At 40.7% G+C, this 23871-nt stretch overlaps 2 protein-coding genes across 6 annotated transcripts; one reads left to right on the top strand and one right to left on the bottom strand.

The window, feature by feature from the left end:
* Window positions 1–1033: 1033 nt before the first annotated feature.
* Window positions 1034–23455, bottom strand: LOC133457332 (prothymosin alpha-like). Of its 2 annotated transcripts, none has more exons than XM_061736492.1 (3): window positions 23155–23455; window positions 10134–10394; window positions 1034–2185 (listed from the first exon to the last, which is right to left on the bottom strand). In XM_061736492.1, exons 1-3 carry the CDS (start codon window positions 23160–23162, stop codon window positions 2173–2175), a joined length of 282 nt encoding a protein of 93 aa, XP_061592476.1. In that variant the 5' UTR covers window positions 23163–23455; the 3' UTR covers window positions 1034–2172. The 2 variants fall into 2 exon arrangements, with proteins under 2 accessions (XP_061592476.1, XP_061592477.1); XM_061736493.1 differs by having other exon boundaries at window positions 10159–10394.
* Window positions 10736–14191, top strand: LOC133457331 (complement C1q-like protein 4). 4 transcript variants are annotated; one of them, XM_061736487.1, is made up of 6 exons: window positions 10736–10969; window positions 11094–11135; window positions 11851–11913; window positions 12129–12224; window positions 12308–12439; window positions 13790–14191. In XM_061736487.1, exons 1-6 carry the CDS (start codon window positions 10909–10911, stop codon window positions 14074–14076), a joined length of 681 nt encoding a protein of 226 aa, XP_061592471.1. In that variant the 5' UTR covers window positions 10736–10908; the 3' UTR covers window positions 14077–14191. The 4 variants fall into 4 exon arrangements, with proteins under 4 accessions (XP_061592471.1, XP_061592472.1, XP_061592473.1 ...); XM_061736488.1 differs by lacking the exon at window positions 11094–11135; XM_061736489.1 differs by lacking the exon at window positions 11851–11913.
* Window positions 23456–23871: the final 416 nt, after the last annotated feature.

The raw sequence follows: 23871 nt of genomic DNA, 5'->3' as shown, positions 1-23871 counted from the left end.
CAGTGCTTCCGTTATTCATGTCTCTCCATGTTGAGCCCAACTTCCCCGCCGAGTGAAAGTCAAACCAGCTTGAAAAATGTGTCTGTGTTGTACATAGAGACCCAAGTCTGATCAATTTATGGCTTGGACCCAGAAGGTTTAAGTGCTAGTTTGAAAACACAGCAATCAGGCCTGGTTCTGAAGGTTTGCTGGGAGAAACAGTGATCAACAATGCTCAGCCCCGTCTCCTGCAGCTATCTACAGTAAATGACCCATGCCATCCATGGCACAGCTCAATGTGGATCACATGGAATGGGTTTTCAGTATTATCTCAGAAGAGCAATTTAAAGTGAAGGTATTATGAAGTGTTTTTGTTTCCCCCATTTAGAATCGACTCAGCATATTTTTGTTTGTTTCAGATGGACTGACTGACCATGAACATCATTTAAATGCTTTCTAAAGTTTCAGTGTTGTTACTCCTCATAACCAGGGAGTCTGGCACGTTCATATAGTTGCCACTTCTCTAGACTTCTGGGACATGCAATCGCAGTAAAATCAATTTAAGAGAAAATTTGTTGGTTACACCATAAGTAATGAATGCCAAACAGGGTTTAAGGGAAGTGAAAGTGGATTCAAAACTGGTACAAAGTAATGCCCTTTTCCTGACAAACATTGTGAAAGTTGTCCAAGTCTGTCGCCTGTATACTGTAGCTCAAACTGTATGTTTTAATGCCAAATGAGATTCTAAAACTAACTAACTACAGCTATCATCCGCTATAAATAAAAACAATTTAATTCATGGGGTCTTTTTCATTTTGGCACGCTGACCTGTCAAAACCAGAGATTCAGAATCTCCCCTGCATTTTGAAAGGTGATCACTCCTTCAAGAAAACGGGAATAAAAAGGCTTTTCTTCATTTTCAAACCTCCAGTTATGACAAAAATGGAGAAAAAATAAATACATACATACTTTTGAAATCAAATATATAAGCGCGTAATAAGGAGAAAAAAAACAACCTATGACAGCAAATGCAAGCCCCTTGGAAATGAAATGATTGTCAGAGAACAAAACATCTTTATGGGTTATTTGGCACAAACCACTCTTGCTATGAACATCTAAGTTATATTTTACATCATATGACAGTATCATACAATTTTGGTCCTTCTCTAAAATAATTATATTAACAATTTAGCACTGTGGTGCCTACAAAGAAACAATACTGTGGTATCTAATGAGAAAGGAAGTAAATACAATTGAAAAATGATGATGTGATAAACAAAAATGAACCTTTCTTTCTAGGATGATTTAAATTAATCTTCACCATGATCAAATTTAATAACCAATTACAATGGCGACTGGCCAAGATAGCTCATTAAAAGCACATTTGAACATTGGACATTATTCTTCATGTAATCACTGAAATAAAAAATCAAGTGCCTACTGGATCAGAGTATTTAATGTGATGCTATTGTTGATTCTGCAATTAAACTGAAATAAGATCGATCACCCATGATTGATGGGAAAACTTGGGAGAGGACTGCTGGCAGGAGCTCTGTGCTCCTGCACGAACAGTGCCACCTTGTGGAAACACAGTGCCAATGCTACAATCCTTTTCATAGGCGTTGTACACAGACTTTAGAGACATGTCGGTCATTAAGTGTCTTTATGAGCGCCTTATCCGGGGTGTCTGTGATGCTGCAGTGAGCCTTGTGCACTTGGGGAGGATCAGAGTTATGCAGAGTTTGGATGCTTGTTGAGAAGCATTCATCAAGTCCTTCACATCAACAGGAGCTTAGCAGTGCTTTCTCTTGGACAGAGTCTTGCAGGACCCCCCTCATCCAGGGACAGTCTTTCCTTCGCCTATCCCATTCACACAAACACACAAACAAGTGAACGCGAACATAACCACACAAACTCATTCCCTCTATCTTGAATGTATGTGACGATGAACTCTTGTCCGGTCTCCCCTTCTTCGCACAACTCGCGTCCACTCAGTCTGTTTGTTCCTATCCGTTTGTGAAACTAAAGTTCCTCCCACTCCTCGTCCCACCTTCTATCTGTATCTCTTTGTTTAGATGTGGTTGAGTGGGTGAAAGCTGCTCGTCTCAGACGGTCCACCTCCCATGCTCAGCCAAGCTTCCAGAGAGTTCTGGGAGGGCGCGTGCAAAGGGTTGTTCTCAGAGAGAGACAGCATCATTGCATAAGCCTGCAAGACAAAACAGGTGACTTTTAGGGAAGGAAAACACAGGAGTCAACAGTCAGACACTTCTGTCTTAACGTTTCTCTTTATTTGATGACTTGTCAGGAGATTAAACATGATTTTAGGCTGCACCTTAGCCCATATCATTGGCTTTTACATTTTTTTTCTAAACCTACTAAGTTGTGATCCTTCAGTTTCTTGAAAATACACTCTATCATTTTGGTTATTTCTATGCTGGAAAATATCATGGTCCTCATGAAAACTCAAAACCACAAACTTTGGAAACACTAACAAAATGAACAAATGTGAAGTCTGTTCTGTGAACTGTTGTTGTTTTTTTCTTTAATTGATTACTAAATGGTGTTCTTTTTGAGCGCTTGTGTTAGGTTAAAAAGTCATCACAATGTTATAACTTAGAAAAAGACACCGGAGACCTGTGGAATGATCTTTCAATGGCCTTCTGCAGAAGTTTGGAGAGAAATCCTGAGAAGCTTTAGGCAACACGGCCCTCCTCTTTCGAGCTCGTCAGAACTTCTCACAACTGGCTCTCTGCAGAGCTGGCGCTTTTATTAAGCAAAGGATGACAGGAATGACCATATTTGGAACAGTGAATGTATAGATAGACAATTGACAAAAACAGATGGTCCCACACACATGACTTTTCAGTTGAAGAGGCTTGGTATGAAGAAACAAACAGACATCCTTAAAACACAAAGGGTCAATGGGTCAACTAAAACAGTACCTCTGTTGGTGGTTTGAACAGATGGTTTTTAAAGACACTGGGTTATTTACAAACCAGACGTCACCAGGCCAAACTTCATGGGGGTCTCGTGTTATCAGATGGTCCAACTAAACCTAGCTAACCTTTAAGTCAGCTTAACGTCTTGAAACAACATGAAGGGTCAATAAATGAGCACCTTCTGGACAAACAAGAAATCTGTGAGGCTTTGCACAGATGTGTCTAAAGACACTGCTCAGCTGTTAACAAAGCCATAAATACCTAAATACCATCAGGGAATGGCCTGTCTGGTGACTTCTGTTCCTATTCTGATAGTTTTTTATTTTCATAATGACAATCTTAATTCAAAAGAGTTGATTAACCTCACATTTCCCTACTCTTGTCATTTTGAAACTTCACAGCACCCAAAATAAAACACTCCAGTGTCATTGTAAACATACAGGTAATGAAAACACAGAAAAGTACAAAGACAGTGATAGTCAGAATCGTAATCGTAATCTCAGTCATTATGTCAGCATGACTCAGTAGTGAAAAAGTCTCTTCCATTCCTCGGACTCCTCTCCTAGTTTGTTGTCGCAAGTCAGTTTGGCTAGTCATATTCTTCAGGCTGGGCTGGCGAGATAGGCATCAGATGAATTCTTCGGCGGGCAAAGGTTTGAATACCGCCCGACTTCCCGCACTACTCGAGCCTGGCACGTTTCTCCGCTAGCTTTCACTGCAACTGGTGAACGCAGTAAATCATTCAGCAGCCTTTACTGCTGCCGGTGCTGTCGGTGTCCTGATTTGGACAGCAAAAAGGGCCCGTCCTGACGGAGTGATGACGTTTCACCACTCGACTCAGGATCCGGTTACCCAGTTTCAGCAGTTCCTGCTTTAGGAGAGGGAGAGAGGAAGAAACAGCAGCGTACAAGAAGACGATTCTCATGTACAGTTCGACTAATGGCCGTCATTCAGGCCATGGTTTTCTTGAGCCTTAACTTAACAGGCCATTAGTTCACTCCAAGAACGAAATCCATATGAACAACTTCAAATGGATAGGTACTTTCATGTTGTATCTGCTACATGTCGGAAAACTCCTACTAAAAAATTTTTTTAAAGGGTATTTAGTATTTAATCCTCATGATGTATCATATGTACCCCTACATACTCCCACTCCCTCCTGTTGAGCCATAGAAACTCCCTATGGCTCAACTTAGCCACCAGGGGGAACAGCTTCCTTGGAAGCACTGGTCTGCTTCACAGCATTATTTTGCATGCCGACAGGGGTGGGGGTTTCGTGTCATCAGACCCCCTCCTTGTTGACTTTTCCCTGGAAGAGTCAGGCTGCCAGAGTCAGGCTCCCCAGATAAGTGGCCCTCCCACTTCTTGACCTTCGCACCCTGGCAAGTCTGCAGGTCTGACCCTCTAGGACAAGAGGACTCTATGGCCGTTTTCGAATTCGCATACTGTACTACAAGTATACACTGATTTGGCCAAAGTGTAGTAAGTAGTATGCTGTATGTGAACAGAAGGAAATCTGCAGTGTGCGAAAAATACCCGGATGTTGTACTGATCTGGAAAAAAATCCGCAGCATGCTTCAAACAGCCTACCTCGCTTACAATATCCCAGAATGCAATGCGGCCTCGGCCGGGCAGCAATTTTTTTCTTTTTTTTCTCAAAGCTTTATTGAGAAAACAGCTGCAACCGGACAGTGATGTGATGTGAAGGCAGAAAGGACTAGTTACACCTTGGAGAGGGAGAAGGAGGAATATAAATGTAAGTAACTTTAATATATAACCTTTTTAATTCAATTTAGTGTAAGGACAACGATTAAAAATTGTGGGTTTTTGTATGTTATCTTAGCTATGTGTATGTTAGGTTTTTGTTAGTTATCTTAGCTAAGTTATCCGTAAATAAAAGTGAACTAAGTGTTATGACAACGTTATATATCGGTAGTTCGTTGTCTTTTCATGAAATAACTACTTTTCATTGCTGTGTTTTGACAGAGAATTTGTCCGGGAGCTGAAATAAATAGATGCAGAGAGAGCGACTCGACAGAGAGGAGAACTTGTTATAAAATTAACTTCAATAGACTGATATGTTCATTTCAATACATTTATTAAAATCCATTTCCATCCCTTATGTCATTTCATCAATGAATGTGGTTTTACTGCTATTTCAACATTTAAGATAAGATAATCCTTTATTAGTCCCGCATCGGGGAAATTTGCAAAATATAGCCCGACTGGAATCGAACCCCCGTTCGCTGTACGAAAGTCGCTAATCAACCCATTGAGCTATAAGATATACAGCTCTGTTCTGTCTGTGGTATATATATATCCATCTAGTAACAATACGAAGCTTCACTTTATATTCAGACAAACTAACGTGACACCTACAACTGTTAGATTTCATCTATTAAACCAACATTTATTTCCTAAATGATTTATTTCAGCCGGCGACAATTCTCCACAGGGCTGCAGGTTTCTCCCCGGGACGAGGCCGTGGGTTGACCCGGCGATCGCGTCTGTTCTCCGGCCGTGAGCTGCTGATGCGGCCGGACCGGCGGCTCTTTTGATCCCCGAAACATCGGATCAAATTTCTACGCCTGAATGTTAAAAGATGTTAAAACGTAATAAAGTGGCATATTAACAGCGCTACAGCTGGAATTACAACAGCTTCTAGTCCAGTGTTTCTCAATCCTGGTCCTCCTGCATGTTTTAGATGTTTCCCTGCTTCAGCGCACCGTGATAAAAGTACGTGTGTCATCAACAGAGTTGTGCAGACCTTGGTGACAGCTAATTAGGACCTTTAATTAGAATCAGGTGTGTTGGTGCAGGGAAACATCTAAAACATACAGGACAGGGAACACGAGGACCAGGATTGAGAAACACTCTAGTCTGCTTTTAAATCTCATCTTTCGCTGACGTTTTGGTGCGAGATGCATTCTGGAATACACTGTAGCACACTGCTGTGTGAACAGTCTGCTGGAGCAGCGTACTGAATCCTTCATTCAGTAGGCAGTATTCAGTGCATACTTTGCAGTATGTAGCATATAGTGCGGTAGTGTCTGAATTCGAAAACGGCCCAGGTCCTTCAAATCCCCCCTCCCATCACCAGATTAGATGGGGGCAAAAAACCTGTTAAATTCTGTCTTCTACCTCAGTCAAAGACTACAGAATTTCCTTATTTCAAAATGTTCTTATTTCAACCCAGGTAGGTTATGATCTTATTAAAGTATCACCACACAAAAACTGTCAGTGCAGCAACTCTCCTGCAACGTAAACAGTAGTCTTCAGTGAACTTATATATATATATATAAACAATAAGTCATAGTCACAAAACATCGGACTTAAAGGAGCATTCTATCAAATAATGTCTTCTCAACTGTTGTTGAGCTCTATTTTCCCCAAATCAAAAGAAATGCTAGAAAATTGTCATAAAATTGTCAGAAAAATTGTCTCCAGATAAATCATATAGTACTTATAAAAGTCTTCAGGAGATTCCTAATCTTCTGTTTGCATGCTGCAACGCAAATGCACGCTCTTCTATGAAAACTCATAGAAGTCTTAAGAAAATTGTGGGATAAATTCCCATGCGTAAACTACACATAGACAAAAACCCACTAACATTAAACACACACTTCAGATCATCTGCATGTGGGTTTGTGTATCAGTGCAAATGTGTAAATTACTTCTCCTCAAACTACACTAACCAAACTCAATTGGTGCATTTCAGATGAACTCACAACCTAAATGGTATCAAAACTGATCACAAATGTACACATTTTCAGTGTGAATAGGCTAGTATGCACTCAGAGTTCTTCTTTTCTAAAAAGATTGTACAACGGGTTTGTTACTCCTGCACACACCCCTTTCTGTGTAAAATGTCACTGACATACAAATGAGAGTAGGCTCATGAACACACTCTTCCACTGTATTCTAAAAATACAGCGGCGCTAATTTCATTGTACGAAACCCATCCTCTGGAGCTGTCAATCATCAGTAGTGATTTCACAACAGACAGAGTAAGGACAAATGATTGATTTGTTTTACATTCATGTCACAAACAACCCAATCATTTTATCTCATGCTCGCAAATTGCAGGAATCCCATTTCCATACAATCCAAGTCAAATACAGTGTTACAAAAGTAATCTGCAAATTGAATGATGAATTAACCCAATTTGAAACTTCTATGATTCTATGCCCTCATTCAGGGCTTAGAATGATAGAACAAACTATATTTCTCCATTTTTCTATGTTTTTTCCAAGAGGAGAGCTGAACACCCCCCTTCTTCCCAACAAACACAAAAAGTTCTCCCTCAGACACAGAGCCTTACAGCCGCTCGTAAAGCGGAGCATGCTTTCACACACACACAGACACACAGCTTCAGTCGTTATCATTTTAACAAAACCTTCGACAGAGAAGCTCATACGAATTTAAACTTTTTAGCTCTTAACATATTATCTTATAATATCCAAACATATTCTAACATGTTTCTTCTATTCAACCCCTAACTAATATTTTGTGCTACAGGCAGACCCAAACAGCCCCTCCTCCTCTATTGGAGGAACAGGCTGCATCTCCAAGCACCATAAAATCTGCTCAAGCAGATCATGATCTGACTGAGGACTTTTACGTATCTCACCTTTCTGTCTTTATTCAATTTTTCATTTTAACGCACAACTATGAGGTCAATAGAATCATATTTCTTTTTCTCTTAAAATGACAGAAACTTTCAGCTGTTTACAACGTGTCATGAATACACCCACACAGACAGTGTCTCTCACATACACACACACACGGAGACACAGAGAGTTGCAGCTTGACACACACACAGAGAGTCACACACAGACACAGACTTCCTCATGCTGCAGCCTGCAGCAGCCCCCACTTCTCCCAAAATCCATCCTCTCCTCACAAGTTCGCAATTTTCTTGTCTTTTCTTCTAGTCTTAAATTAGTCCATTTACTTCTTTTTAAGTTCCCTATATTATTATTTTGCAAGATTTGTCTCCATTTTCTTAAGTTTGAGGACGTCTCCCCATCAATTAAGCATCTTTTGAGATTCTTTAAGCATAAATTTCAGCTTAACCACGCCTCTGCTATTTTTCGCCAGTTATTTTCTTTCTTAAGTTTCTCTCAGGACACAAGTTTCCTTTTTTAACAGTTTGGTTTTAGCCTGATCTTTAGTGAACAACTTAAATTTTTCCTCTCAATTTTGAAAACCCCAAACATTGAACAGACATAAACATCAGACAAACATTAGACAAACATTAGACAAACATAAAACACAACCATTAAAAATCATTTCCAAGAAACCTCTCCTCGTTATCCTGTACTTTTAAAGTCCTCTGACTTCAAAAGCCGGTCCCCGACCGAGTTAGATGTTGGTCTTACGCACTGCTCTTAGGCAGTATTTTTAGAGGCCCCTATGCCTCATAAAAATCAGGTCCCCGACCCGCCGCCAAACACCGTTTTCGCTAACCTCTTGTTAGTATACACAGAAATTTCACTCAAAAGAGGTCTCTCACCAGTCTCCTAGTGCCCTTCCCTGGCTGGGAAATCTCGTCGTCTGGACTCTGGAACAGCGCAAGATCAACCTGGCCCCGTCCCTGAAGTCGGGAACGGCTGTCGACAGATTTAGATCGCCCGTTGAATCTTACGCCACCCCAATCGTCACAGCTCGAGAGATCCTGCGGTTTCGGCACCAAAATGTTAGGTTAAAAAGTCATCACAATGTTATAACTTAGAAAAAGACACCGGAGACCTGTGGAATGATCTTTCAATGGCCTTCTGCAGAAGTTTGGAGAGAAATCCTGAGAAGCTTTAGGCAACACGGCCCTCCTCTTTCGAGCTCGTCAGAACTTCTCACAACTGGCTCTCTGCAGAGCTGGCGCTTTTATTAAGCAAAGGATGACAGGAATGACCATATTTGGAACAGTGAATGTATAGATAGACAATTGACAAAAACAGATGGTCCCACACACATGACTTTTCAGTTGAAGAGGCTTGGTATGAAGAAACAAACAGACATCCTTAAAACACAAAGGGTCAATGGGTCAACTAAAACAGTACCTCTGTTGGTGGTTTGAACAGATGGTTTTTAAAGACACTGGGTTATTTACAAACCAGACGTCACCAGGCCAAACTTCATGGGGGTCTCGTGTTATCAGATGGTCCAACTAAACCTAGCTAACCTTTAAGTCAGCTTAACGTCTTGAAACAACATGAAGGGTCAATAAATGAGCACCTTCTGGACAAACAAGAAATCTGTGAGGCTTTGCACAGATGTGTCTAAAGACACTGCTCAGCTGTTAACAAAGCCATAAATACCTAAATACCATCAGGGAATGGCCTGTCTGGTGACTTCTGTTCCTATTCTGATAGTTTTTTATTTTCATAATGACAATCTTAATTCAAAAGAGTTGATTAACCTCACAGCTTGTCTTTGGTATTTTTCAAATGGTGCATTCTTAAAGACATTGTGACAGAAAAGAAAGAGGGTAGTCAAGAGTTTGTTAGTGAGTTAACAGTTCGATATTGAAACATCGTCTTTTTTTTTGTCCTTTCCTCTCTTTAACAGATTTCCAGCGTCCAGTCACATACCTGGGTTTTTGCCTGCCTGTACAGTGTCTCTTTCAATGCCTCAGACTCTAGTGAAGTGGTAAATATGTCTTTAACGTCAAAGGGCTGCTCTTCACTGGCTGCTTTACGTAAACCGTCCAGACTCTTGGGGAAGGTGGACAAACCCTCCAGGTCCAAGAGAGAGCCCTCCTCCTCTACACACCTGCACACCGAGGCATGGATGGACGGATGGATGGACAGCACGAATGGGAATGCGTGGGCAGGTAGATAGGAGGATGGAAGGGAGATAGACATAGAGATGGGATAGATGGAGGGTTAAAGCCATTAAGGAGGGAAAGGATGGTGGCGAAGGAAGTAAATAAGGAAATGTTGTGGAGTGAAGAGAGAATGAGAGCGAAGATTAATAAAAGGTTAGACGGGCAGAGAGAACAAATTGAGAAAAGACAAAAAGGGGCTGAAGAGGATGAAAAGAAAGGGACTTAACTTGAACTAAAGCCACCCTTTTTTGAACATGTAAAGATTATCTTATGGTTTAGTCTTTTCTTTACGTCTGTCTGTCCTGCAGTATCGAGGTGGGCAACATGAGATTGACCCAAACTTCCCCAAACTTTTTATGTTGCTTTTACTCGCTTAATAAAATACAAACCTGCGAGTGTGTTCATAGCTCATACCTAATGGAGCCGTCTCCGTTTCCTCCTCCTCATCATCCTCTTCATACACTCCTCTTATGACAGGCAACGGAGACTCTGGCGCCTCGTCGTGGGACTTCTCCGTCAGGCTGCCCTCCTCCTCCTCCTCCTCGTCATCACCCTCCACTTCCTCTTCCTCCTCCTCGAGCCCCTGGAGCCCTAACTTGGAGTTGGACAAACTGTGGCCGGGTGGGCGCTGCTCCTCAGGCTGGTCTGACCTGCAGAGATCAGAGCATGACGGGAATGTTGATTATGATTATGATATTAATGAAGTTTTTTTGTGGCTCTAGTGGCCCTTTATTCAAGTTGCAGACAGGAAGGGAGTAGAGAGAGAGAATGGGGATGACATGCAGCAAAGGTGCACAGGCCAGGATTCGAACCTGCGACCGCTGAAGGGGGACTGTAGCCTCAGTAGCTATATGAGCCACTTGCTTAACCCACTATTTACCAACAGCAAATGAAATAAGGTAATAATTGCTCAGATTTTGGTTGATTATTTACAGAGTGAAATACTATTTAAGGACGGGTTAACACACTCTGACAACAGTGCTAACCATGTTTCTTCCATTGTTGCTGCTGATCTGCTCTCTCTCTGCAGCTCAGATTCAAGCAGCATCTGATAATGTACCTGGAGTAAATTTAACACAAACTGAGTCGACAAGGAGAGAACCAACAAATGTCTCTGAGCACCAACCAACATGTACACAGGATATCCATGCAGTGCTGAGAGAGATGAGCGGCGTGTTGGCTGGACTGAAGGTTGAGATGAGATACTTGCAGCATGAAAATGAAGGTATGATTCTGTGTGTCTTACTAACACTAATACTAATGTAAGGAAATACTGACTTGAACTAATTAAATTATGCTGTCAAGGAAGGTTAGTATTTAAACATCTCTTTTCATCCCTGGTGTTTTAGAACAAGCAAAAAAGACCAGAGAATTGGAGCAGCAGTACCAAGGTACAGTCATGTGAAGAAGAACATTATCATTCACTTGAGAAGTTCTAAGTCTCAGGACATAATTTAAATGAAAACTTAACTTTAGTTAAGAGTAGCCGAGTATAACAAAAGTAAGTTGTATCCAAATGAATTTAATTGAACATCAGTAACTGTGCGAGCACCGCTGTTAAAGCAGAGATTGTTTGTGTTTGCTGATCTGGAGCATTTTGGTGTGTGTTAAAGACGTCACCAATGACTGTAGAGGAGGAATTGTTCCTGCCAAACAAAGTGTGAAGGTTTATGTATCCACTTTCCAAGTAGTATGGAGTCTTTCATTCTACCAAAGTGGACATCCTTTCAGGTCAAGTTCTTTTTATGTTTTGCAGCCACAAAACCTGGGATCCAGATTTTCAACTCTTCTGTGTAAACAGTTTAAAGTCTAGAGTCCAGAATCCGACATTCACTGTTGACTGTCGTGTTCCACTGTCTGTGATCGCTCCAGTATTTAAAGATGATGTGATACAATTAAGGAACGAAACTTAGTTTTGTTTTGAGAGACAGATGAAACCATACCGAAGCTATTAACTCCAAGTTATTGCTCCTATTGCAAGATATTGAATTAAGAATTACTGTGTGTGTGTGTGTGTGTGTGTGTGTGTGTGTGTGTGTGTGTGTGTGTGTGTGTGTGTGTGTGTGTGTGTGTGTGTGTGTGTGTGTGTGTGTGTGTGTATTACAGCACAATCAGCTAAGGTGAATCAACTGGAGTCACAAAATACGGAGATGAAGCAACAGTACCAAGGTACACGTTGTATATCTAGCCGTGGCACAAATAGTATTTAAATTACATATTTGCACCATGGGGGCACTAAAAGGTACTTATATATAATAACTTCATTCACATGCATTAATAGTTTTCCTTTTTTCAGGACTATAACTGCTAAACTAAACTAAAATCATTAATTTTGCTGTGACTTTGTCAAACTGTTAATTCTGATGTTGTTTTTGATGTTTTAGAACAGGCAGCTAAGCTGGCAGCTGAACTGCTCACCATTAAATCCAGAGCAAACACAACAGAAAACCATGTGAACGCTCTGACAAGAGAAGGAGAAGGTTTGTGATTTCCAGAATTAGATCAGGACTGATACAACTAGCACATCATTCACTGTAATCTAACACTTGTGTTTCTCTCTCAGTGAAACGAGTGGCTTTCTCAGCATCTTTGCTCACTTCTGGCTCAGAAACTCTTGGACCATTTAACGCACACACCAACCTGATCTTCAGAAACGTTGTTACAAATGTTGGAAATGCCTATAACGCAAACACAGGTACTCACATTTACAGATTAAATATTACATCCTGCTCAGTCTCACAAGAAAATGTGTAAAGGGTATACTTGTCCACATCTTCCTTTTTTAAGTAAATATTGACATCACATTACGGGAACCCCAATCCATAAATACTAAAATCAAGAATATTTTTTTCTGACCCTAACCATGTATCTTTTAAACCTAACCCAACTGGTCATGAGTAGGAGGTAAAGAGAACTTTAGACTCCAGATTGGGGTCATATTATACATTGGGTCTTTTTCATGAAACGTGAGCAGAACGATTTTATGTATAAACTATTCACAGAGCAAAATGTAATTTTTTCAGCACTGATGAAAAAGTCAGCACTTCCAAAGTTTTTAAATATCAACAAAATCTAATCCTGCTTTCGACTACACATAGCACTTATGATAAATATTGCTTGAGACTTCAATAATCATGTGTTCTATTTGCTGGTGTAGACTCTGACTAATCCAGGTCATTGTAATCCTCAAAGGTTTGAATTATTGAATTTGACTGACTGAGTTTACTTTCATCCCTCTCGAGGTCTGACACTGTCTCTATCAGGTCTGATACCTGATCAATGGGCCTCTCCAATTAAAATGACAATGCAGTTGTCTGCAGCGCAGCTTTGTAAAAATATATAGCACATAATTTTTTTCCAATATATAATAGAAAAGGGACGATAAGGAAGATCAAAAAACCTGTATAGATTTGTTGGTACCCTTCAATTAATGAAAAAATAATCCATCTGTAGTCATAGATATTATACTTGAATTTATTTCAAAGCTTTTATTGTTGGGGCACGGTGGCGCAGATTTTAAAGATTGATGTGACATCTAAGATGGGGCAAGATATTATACTTTCATTTCTGGTCGTGCATCCATCTCAAAGCTGGAAGGTCTTGGGTTTAATTCCCGCTGCGGACGCTGTGGGCGCAGAGTGTTAAGTTCCCCCATGACTTCAGCACCCACACCGTGGGTGGGGTTGGTGAAAGGGCCTTTCTGTGCTGAGTTTGCATGTTCTCCTTGGGTATCTAATGTGAGCCACCCTCACAAAAGCATGCAGCAGTCCTGGGCTGTACAATGCGTGATCCTTCCATGCGCTACGTCCGGCCGGAGAAGCCCCACCCTGTCTGGTGAAAAGAAGCGGCCTGCTCACTCCTCAAGTTAAGGAGGAGACCTGAGCTCAGTGTGGGCTCTCCCGGGGTTGGTAGAGGGAGCAATGCCCAGGACTGCCACTTAGGTAGGAGCACTGGGTGATAAAATGGGGAAAAAAATCTCCATTTTCACTGATGGACAATTTAAAACAACAACATAGATAAATAAATCACATTTTGTGTTTCCCAGGCTTTTTCACAGCCCCGGTGAGAGGAGCCTACCACTTTGAGTTCTACATTTATGGACATGGACATCCTTCACATGGTGCTGGTGCTGCGCTGTTCAAGAATGGAGACCATGTTATTCTTGCCTATGAACATCAGTCTTCATTGGCTGCTAATGCTGCTAATGGTGTCACTTTGTTATTAGAGGTTGGAGATGTTGTATTTTTGCGTCAGTGGGAAACCACAAGGATTTCCGACACTCATCATAATCACCATAATACCTTTAGTGGCCAGCTTCTTTTCACATTGTGAGAGTTCTTCAGTTCACTGATACTCATGCACTTGATTATCAGAATGTATTGTTGCCTTTCAGTTTTCTAATTGATGTAAACACAGTCTTGCTATTAAAGTTTTATTTTCAGCTGCATCTATTTCTGGATTTGCATGAATGTGGTAACTACAGGGACCTAGTTCAAGCCGAAATACCAGCTGTGTTTTATGCTGCACTCATACCCTGGTGGATGGTTTATTCCAGTTACTCCATCTGTTTATAGGACTTGCTGCTTCTTTTAAATCTCTACTGCCTCCCCAGCTCTTCCTGTAGACTATAATTCTAGGAAATGAGCCTCATTTTCATCACCCCCAATATATGTATGTCTTCCTTAAAATAGGGAATTTATTTAGATCGGATTCTCTAAGCCAAAACTAAAGTGTTTTAGCAGTAGGAAAACTGTTGAACTCTTCATCACATGACTTGTCTGATTGAACTATGCATTGTAAACAGGGAGGGATGGATTTTTTTTTTTTTTTATGAAAGCTGAACATGATTGATCAGATGTTATTTCTTTTCAATTAATTGTGGTGGTGTATAAAGATAAAATAATAAATAATAAATAAAACTCCGTTGTTGTCATTTTAAAATAACATTTCATAAAGCTGACTCCTCCCTTTTCCCAGAAACAGCTGCCTGTTCAGAGGGACAGCTGGTCCCCACTATTGGTGCTGTACTGTATTAAAACAAATCAGGGAAAGTACAAAAAAAAAAGACACACAGACACTAAACAAGCATGAAAGTGTACCACCATCAGCAGGTACTGTGCTATTAAGAGCCTGTGACTGTCGAGCTACTTTTGTTTTTGCAGTTAACTCTTCCACCTCGTGTAAACAAGTTTCAGAGCTTAGTTTTATTCAAGTGTAGTACTGCCTAGTGGTCGCTAGATGGCAGCAGACGACATCAGATAATTTATAGTCATTGGTCGTTTTTCCTTGACAAAGTTGAAGTTTGGCTACATGTTTGCTGTGGTGCTACCAAGAATGATCATAAACACAGGATATGAAATTACTGACAACAATGGAAAGAGGAACTTAATTAGTTTAGACACCCAACAAGGTGGAGCTTTAATGGCAGTAAACCCTGATCATTACTTACATTACTTACATCATTACTTACATTTATTCATGGATTCTTTTTTTTTCAAATCCATTTTGTGTAATGTATTTAAATTTAAAGAAAAAAAACCCCTCATTGTCCAGACACTCGTGCATTTACTACATGTAATGACTTAAATGTAGTCTAATGTTTACAAGTTGATTTTGGAGTTGTTATTATTGTTGTTGTAGCTGTTATTATTATCTAATTGAAAAATCCCAAACCCACATCTATTTACATGAATGATGGTTAGATAAAGCTTTTACATTTTAGTCTCCTATGTTTTTCATGTGTCACCGATGATATGACACATGAAAAAGCAACAGAAACTGGAACTTCTTGATGCTCATTTATTTCTTCCAAAAAGGATTTAAACCTTCATATTTAGTCAAGTCCTTGTAATGAAATATAAATGCGGTGGCAAACGTTACATTTGCCCCAGTTTAGTTACGGTAATAATTTTTCTAACAATCACAAATACAGAATTGAATTCAGCTTTATTTTTTCAAGGTGAGATGAATCCTAAAGACATTCAGAGAACAGCAATATAAAAAACAGCTTTTATAAAGATTGTTTGAGAAAAATAAGTGTGTTTTAGTCCAGGAGTCAGATTTCCATGAAACGGGGTGTCTAATGGTCTTTAATCTGATCTCTCTTAAAGGTGCTGTCTGTTGACTTTTTGGAGAGGGACATAGCTTAGATGAAAGATTTTAAGCTGTATTTTGGAGTAAAGATATTCAAGGCTTTGTCTGCAACAGTAAGACTTTAAAGATTGATGTGAAATCTAACAGGGGGCGATGTACAGGGACATTAGTACAGGGGAGATGTGATGCGCCAGTGGCAAAACACAAGGATTTATGAGAGTCAGAATCACCATACAACCTTCAGGGGTAATCTAGCCTCTCTGGCCAGCCCGCCCAGAGAGACGTCCACCCCAACAGTCGACGCCGGCGGGCCGGCACCTGCCCCAATGAAAGCAGGAACCCCAGAGCCAAAGGTTACCCAGCTGCAAGGGCAGCGGGGGGAAGTGGAGACGGACACGGAGCCCAAGAACCCCCAACAAGGAGACACCCAGACAAACCCAACAGCAAAGAGTCCCAAACCCAGGCTACACAACGGACACCCATTCACACTGATACACTAACATACACTCACTGACAAAGACATGGACAATCATTCTCTCACCACTCCCATCTCCCCTGGAGGACCAAACCTGGGTCCGGCTATCAGTCCCTCCCATGATCCCCCCAGGCCGACTGCGGGAAACATGGGTGTAGGAAAACCTCACTCCTGTTCATTCTGTAGTTTTGCTCCCAATGAATGATACACAGATTATTTGATATCAATCATTCGAATACTGTTTTATATACAGTACTTACTAACTTTTTTTCACTTCAATAAAAAATAAAGTTTTCCTTTGATTGAAATACATACAATGACACAAATGTCCTATCAATAATATGACCCAAACACAAAATAGATCAAAAAAATATTTTCAACAAAAAAGAACTTTGCTCCAATAAAAAAAAAAAAACACTTTCAATGAAAAAAAAAGGTTTAAATACAATTTTTTGGGAACCCCAAATATGTTTTTGCATTTACATTTTTTTAATATTATCTATGAACGTTTTTTATTTGTTTTAAACAACTTCTTTTTTGATTAAATAATAAATACAGAAATGTCTTATTCATAATATGACCCAAACCTCCAAAAAACTATACTTCAATCAAAAAAAAAACATTTCAATCAAATATTTTTTATTGCATTCAAATACTTTTTTAATTTGATTGAAACTGCTTTTTTGACATGTTGTATTATTTATTTTCAAAAGAATCTGTGCATCCAAACTCACTTGGGGAGTTCTCTCTATTGGAAGATTTCAGTAAGCTTTTTAAAGCCGATTGGTGTAAGATCACACGCTGTATATCATTTGATATAGATGGAACTTTAGAAAGCTATAGACAGACATTTAAAACCAGAAGATGACATTTTTTCAAAAATATTACAGTTTTGATGTCATATTAGTTTTGAACTTTTTCAAACTTGTTTTCTTTTTGCTGCTGAGAAAGTTGTGATGATCATCTATTATATTACTCAATGCATGAACAAGGTTTTATCTGTACTCATTAGATTTTTCACAAATTTAAAAGGAGTAAAGGTTCACTTCTCTGTATTTTTGAAAGTTCTAAAGTTTTGTGTTTTTACAGATGTTTATTCAATTACAAGCACAGTGAAAGCAGCACTTCTTTGACATATCTCCTTATAAATTAGCACTCGTCTTTGTTTTTAAATGTCAGGAAATCAGTAAGGAGACATGAAACTATTGAAGGTTTATTGAGGAAGCACACACAGATTTTTTCTTTATTACTTTATGTTACTTTATCTATATACTTTATGGTCATTCAACACTATTTACTTGTACAGACGCTGACCTAATTTAAAACAACCGAGTTCTTTATCAAACTCTGTGTTTTACACGTACACACTGACAGCCTTTCACATCTCACGTTGCACGCACTGCACGTGTTTGTCCTCTTTCTGAAAACTCGTGTTGCCTGATCCGGATAAGGTCCAGAGAACTTGTTTTGATGTGATGACCGTTTGGCACAATCATTCTTTAAGGCTGTTGTAAATGTTACAGTGCAGTTAAGGTCAGGTGTTCAATCAATCAATCAATCAATAACTTTATTTGTCCCCAATTGGGCAATTAATCTTGCAGCAATATGTAGACATATACACATGGTAAAAAAAGGACAACAACTTTACAACGCAACAATCTAAAACTTTAAATCTAAAAATCTAAAAATCCAAGCCCCACAACAGCTACCTTTTCCTCATGGAATTGAGAAGGGAGATGGCAGAAGGTACAAAAGAATGTTTATGTCTGTTAGTTTTGAGAAGTGGAAGTCTGAGCAGTGTACCCGATGGAAGGAACTGAAACTCTTGTGTAGAGGATGGGAACAGTCTGATAGGATAGTTTTTGCTTTCCTATACAGCTGTTTGTTATACAGGTCCTGTAGAGTCACTTGAGCAGAGCCAATTATTTTGCTACAGACATGAACCACCTTGGTAAGAACAGTTTTCTGCTTTACCCTAAGTGATGAAAACCAAGAAATGAAAGAAAAAGTTAATACAGACTCAATGAAAGAGCGATAAAACATGGACATCAAGGATGAATCAACATGAAATTTGGACAGTTTTCTAAGACAGTACAGACGCTGCTGACTTTTCTTGTAAATTAAGTTGGTGTTACTCTCAAATGTCAGCTTATTGTCTATTATAGTTCCCTAATATTTATAGGACTCTACAATTTCTACATCTTGTCCGTTAATCACTGTCCTATCCGGAGAGGGCTGAGAACGTCTAAAATCAATACACATGTCCTTTGTCTTTGATACATTAAGAGTTAAAAAAGAATCCTGGAACCACTTAAGAAAGTAATCAACCACAGGGCCATGGGAGTTATCAGTGCTGTTCAACAGACTCACAATGGCCGGGTTTCCCAGATCAGTTAAGTAGTTCTTAACAGCGAAAGACTTCTTTCAAACCTTCTTAAGGAGCCTGTGAAAGAAAATCGCGTTTCCCAGAGTCGCTCTTAGCTTAAGTATCTCTTTCATTAAGAAGGAAATGAAAGATGCTGCTGACCCAGTCTTTACAACCATAGGCGCCGAATTATGTTTTTTCTGGTGGGTGCTGAATGTCATGTAGTGTCGTTTCGCACGAGATTCAGCAATTCAGCAACGTAGATTCAACAGCGGTAACGGACATGAACGCCGCACGCACACACACACACACACACACACACACACACAAATAATAATCAAATTCTTAACAAATTCGGGTGTTCATCTGAGAAAAAGGAGGCTATATTTCTATAGTTCATAACCAAGATCATTCTTTCTTCCCTCTTGATCGTTTCTAATCTACAACAGTAGAAATTATTTTTTTTTTAATTTCACCGTGCGCCCTGTGACGGCATCTCGGCGGTGTAGGAGAGAAGGTGGAGGGAGAAAAAAAAAGTTGCAGCTTGTAGATCAGAGACGATCAACATGGAAGAAAGAATGATCTTGGCTGTGAGTCTGTGAGGAGCTGTGGGATGAGACTGCAGGCCTATCGGGACATCAATAAAAAGGGACAAAAGTGGAGAGAAATCTCACAGAATTTGGACACACCTGTTTAAGTGGTAGAAATGTGATATTCTTTTGCTCTTTTAACAATAAAATGTCAATTTAAAATAAAATATAGCATTTCCATGCCTCATCTGGGGATCAATTGAATCATTGATCAATATATGGTTATGAAAAGACCACATGTCAATACTTTTGCAAACTGAAGCACTACAGGTCCGCTAAAATGACTGACATGAGCTAAAAAACAACAAAATAGTTCGGAAAGGTTTTTTAATAAAATATGATTCAGCCTGAAGTAGACCTGGCCATCATGGAGCTGTAGCTCCCGAACGAGCCTGTATTCCCCCAAATCCTGTGTTCTCATGAGGATTTCATGGACCCATCCCCTCCTTGCTGCTGCTGCTCGTCTCCTCCTCCTCAGAAGAAGAACTAAAGCCAGAGCTTTTCTTTGAATCAGGGACACATGCATTTTGCAAACCGAGCTGTAGCTACTGTACGTCCAAATGAGTGGGAAAACGGCGCCATGACCGGAAAAACTTTTTTTCGGTCGCCAAGCAACTTGCAACAAATGTGTAGCCTACACAGGTGTATGCGCGCAGGCTCTGCGCCGAGTTCTAGGTGAAAGCCGCGTTGCGCCCGCCGTGCGTCAGGAGCGCGCTCTTGCGCAGCGGCAGCACATACACTTGAATGGGAAAGCCGGCGCCGGCTGTGCGCCCTCTATTTGAAAACCGCTTTAGCCAATCAGTGATTGTTGACATGAGGGCTCGCCTACTCTGCTCTCCCCGTGGGTGCTTGGCCATCTCCGTGGGTGCTCGGGCCCCGAAGCACCCACGGTTCCGGCGCCTATGTTTACAACCATCTTAGTGAACAAAGACTCACAGATCCAGCCGCGTCAGGCAAAACAATATTACACCAAGCAATGAGATATTAAAACAATGCACCCCGCACAAGTTTTGATCTATTTTATACTTTAGATTTATATTGTTTAGCATTTATTGGTGACAGCAAAGGGGGGAAAAAAAAGAAAAATAAGGAATAACAAGTGTGTTCCTGTATATGCTTTATGCATTACGCACAAATAAAACGATCATCATGAATATCATTTATTTGATGATTTGGCTGCTATACATGTTCTCGCTGCAAATCAACCGCCTCACCGTGCTCGAAGCAGAACTGTTTTTATGAACGCATTCGTGCGTCAGCACTTCAGTCCCCTGGACGTGTGTCGGACCGCGCTGTCCAGGCAGCCGGGACACCGATCCTCCTGCGCCGCGCCCGAGCGCATCTATGTGATGACAGGGAAGCAGCAGCTGATCAACGGGATCCTTTGATGAATCGTTCATTACAGTCTCAAATATAATCAATGGTGTCGGTTTATATTAAAGAATCTTTTTGCCCAGAAGAAAAAAGAGCGAAGACAACGACCCATATATTTTCTTCTCTTGAAAAAACCCACCTGCGGGATGCAGCAGCATCAGAAGAGCAGGAATACGTGCGTGGCGGGGATGATCTCTGCAATCTGAAGCCCTCTATAATTGTAAAAAGAATTTCACTTATCACGGGTTCTTTTTGGAACATAACCCCTGCGAAAAACCAGGGATTGCTGTAATTCCACGTTGCGATTTGCGAAACTCGCCTTCTCTTGGCTCATGTTTTTGAACGCACACACCCGCCCACCACGTTTCCTCCCGGTTTCTGCGTGTGGGGAAAAAAAGCCTCACTGTAGCCAGAAATAACGGAGTAACGCACCGTTTGGATGAAAAAGGGTCATTGAATTATATTTATCATCTTAATTTTTCATTATAACGCACAGGCAGCAGGGAATTAGTGCGTTAGGTAGCAGTGCTGCGTGTGAAAATGCGCTGATAGTGATCGGTGATCGATTTGCCTGGCATCGATTGATTTGGTTTCAGAACCGGACAGCTGCTCCAAAGAGCTTCTGAAAGAGCGAAACTAAAGAACGGTGTTAAGAAGTCATCTGGGAAACACCCGTATCTTAGGGTTCTCTCTTAGTTCAAACCTTCTTTGAACCTCTCTTAAATCCTTAAGAGAGGTTGGATCTGGGAAACCCGGCCAATGACGGTATCATCTGCAAACTTCAATATATCATGGTTTAATAATGTGCTACAGCAGTTGTTAGTGTATAATATGTACAGCAGAGGAGAAAGGACACATCCTTGTGGTGAGCCAGTAGATGTAAAAGATAGGTAAGAAAGTTGTCAATTTACTCTCACTCTCTGAGTTCTGAACGTCAGGAAATCCAAAATCCAGCCAACAATGCTACCATCAAGACTAAAGTTGTCAATTAGTCTCTGAATCAACAGATGAGGCTGAATAGTATTGAAGGCGGATGAGAAGTCGATGTACAGCAGTCTGACATGGTTGTTAGAGACCTCGAGGTGCTTATGGATGTAATTTAGCAGAGTTAAGGTGGCATCTTGGACCCCCCTACCGGTCCTATAGGCAAACTGCATTGGGTCAAGCAGATGCTCAGTCTTGTTCAGAGGTTCGGCTTTAACCAGTTTTTCAAATGACTTCATAACTAAAGAGGTTAAAGCTATAGGCCTGAAGTCGTTTAAAGATTTAGGGTGTTTAGATTTAGGAGCAGGAACTATGGTAGCCAGTTTCCACAAGTTAGGAACCTTCTGCTGGAAAAGAGACAGATTAAAAATATATGTAAAAATACAACCTCTGTGCAATTAGAGAGCATTCGACCACTGATGTTGTCCGGACCAACACTTGTTCTGGTTTTACAGTGTTTAAAAGTTTGAACAACCGTATGCACATCAAAGGCAGGCGCATCCAGATGACTTGACTCCGAAAGAGTGTTTTTCAGTGTAGTTATTTCATTGTTAAAATCATGCACATCAAACCTTGAATAAAATTTGTTGAGTTCCTGCGCGAAAGTAAAATCTAAAGTGAACCCATCTAATAATAAGATTTTCTTAGCATTATCAGACAACCCAACCATAGTCTTAATGCAATCCCATGCAGAGCCCAGATTGTTCTTGCTCAGTTTGTCTTCAACTTTTTGTTTATAACCTAATTTAGCTCTCCTGACTTCCTGTTTGATATCCTTTTGTACAGACCTTAATTCAGTTTGGTTTCCCAGTTTAAAAGCCTGTTTCTTTTTGTTTAAAAGCGCTTTAAGGTGTCTACTCACCCAGGGTTTACTGTTTGGGTGAGATTTAACAGTTTTTACAGGAATAACAGTGTCCTCACAATAAGTAACCCAACAGCTGACCACATTGGTGAGTTCGTGAATGTCACCAGAGGATTCAATGAACTCCTCCCACTCTGTACAATCCAGACAGCCCTGAAGAGTCATTATGGCCTTCTCTGACCACACTTTGATGTTTTTAGTTGTTACTTTCCCCCTCTGGAGACATGTCGGATAAGATGGTATCAAGTGCACACAATTATGGTCAGCTGACCCCAGCGGAGGGAGAGAGATTGATTTATAGGCCTTTTTAATGGACCCATAACACTTGTCCAAGATCCTGTCTTTCCTGGTGGCGCAGGAAACATATTGATAAAAATCTCTGAGGGTTTTTTCAAGTGAGCAATGGTTAAAATCACCTAAAATCAGATTAGGAGCGTCTGGTGATATAGACTGGAGTTTTTGTACAGTTTGATAGATGAGCTCTGATGCATTTCCCTCATTAGCCTTAGGATGGATATAGGCAACAGTCAGAAAAATCTGAGGAAACTCACGTGGAAGATACACAGGGCGCATAGACACTGAAAGCAGCTCAACGTCCTTTGTACATAGTCTCTCTCTCACAATCACATTTTACACCAGCGCTCATTAACGTACAAACATACCCCACCTCCGCATGACTTCCCTGTTGTTGCAGCCGCTCTGTCGGTGCGAAACGGGACCCCGAACCCGTCTATGGCCAAGTCACCGTTGGCGTCCTTCTCCCCGAACCATGTCTCCGAGAAGGCAAGGATGCAAGCCTCTTTGAGCTCGTGGTGGTAGCGGACAAGAGCCTGCAGCTCGTCAGTCTTATTGCGGAGGGATCGGGCGTTTGATAGTATGATGGAAGGCACGGGGATGCGAGACAGGTGAAGCCGCCTCACGCGTTCCCGCACCCCGCCTCTTCTGCCGCGCTTCCTCGGTTTACGCCATGGAGATCTAGAGTAGTCGCCTCTCTCGGGCTGGTTAACAAGCTCCTCTAAGGGAAAATCAGGTCCGCCGGTGGTCGGCTGTTCGCGAGGTTGTTGTAGTTGAGCAGATGGTCTCTGGAGTACTTGATCGTCAGATGAGGTTCAAATGAGGTTCAAGTGCAATGAGCAGTTGCCAATGCAGACACCAACACCGCCAGGAAGAAAATCACGGACAAATCCATTGTCACTTAATTCTGACATTGGCAAGCTGATGTGGAGTTCGGGTTAAAAAAGATAAAAACACAATACACAAATTTGCAACTAACATTAACTCAAACAAACAAACAAGTCCACGACTTCCTACAACTTTTAAAGCCTTTTTTTTGTATTTAGTTTTCTGTTTTACTCTGTTTCTCTATATGTTTTCTGTTTGCTGC

Source organism: Cololabis saira, chromosome 12, assembly GCF_033807715.1.
Source record: "Cololabis saira isolate AMF1-May2022 chromosome 12, fColSai1.1, whole genome shotgun sequence".
Taxonomy (NCBI): Eukaryota; Metazoa; Chordata; class Actinopteri; order Beloniformes; family Belonidae; genus Cololabis; species Cololabis saira.
This window is presented reverse-complemented; position numbering and strand designations above follow the sequence as displayed.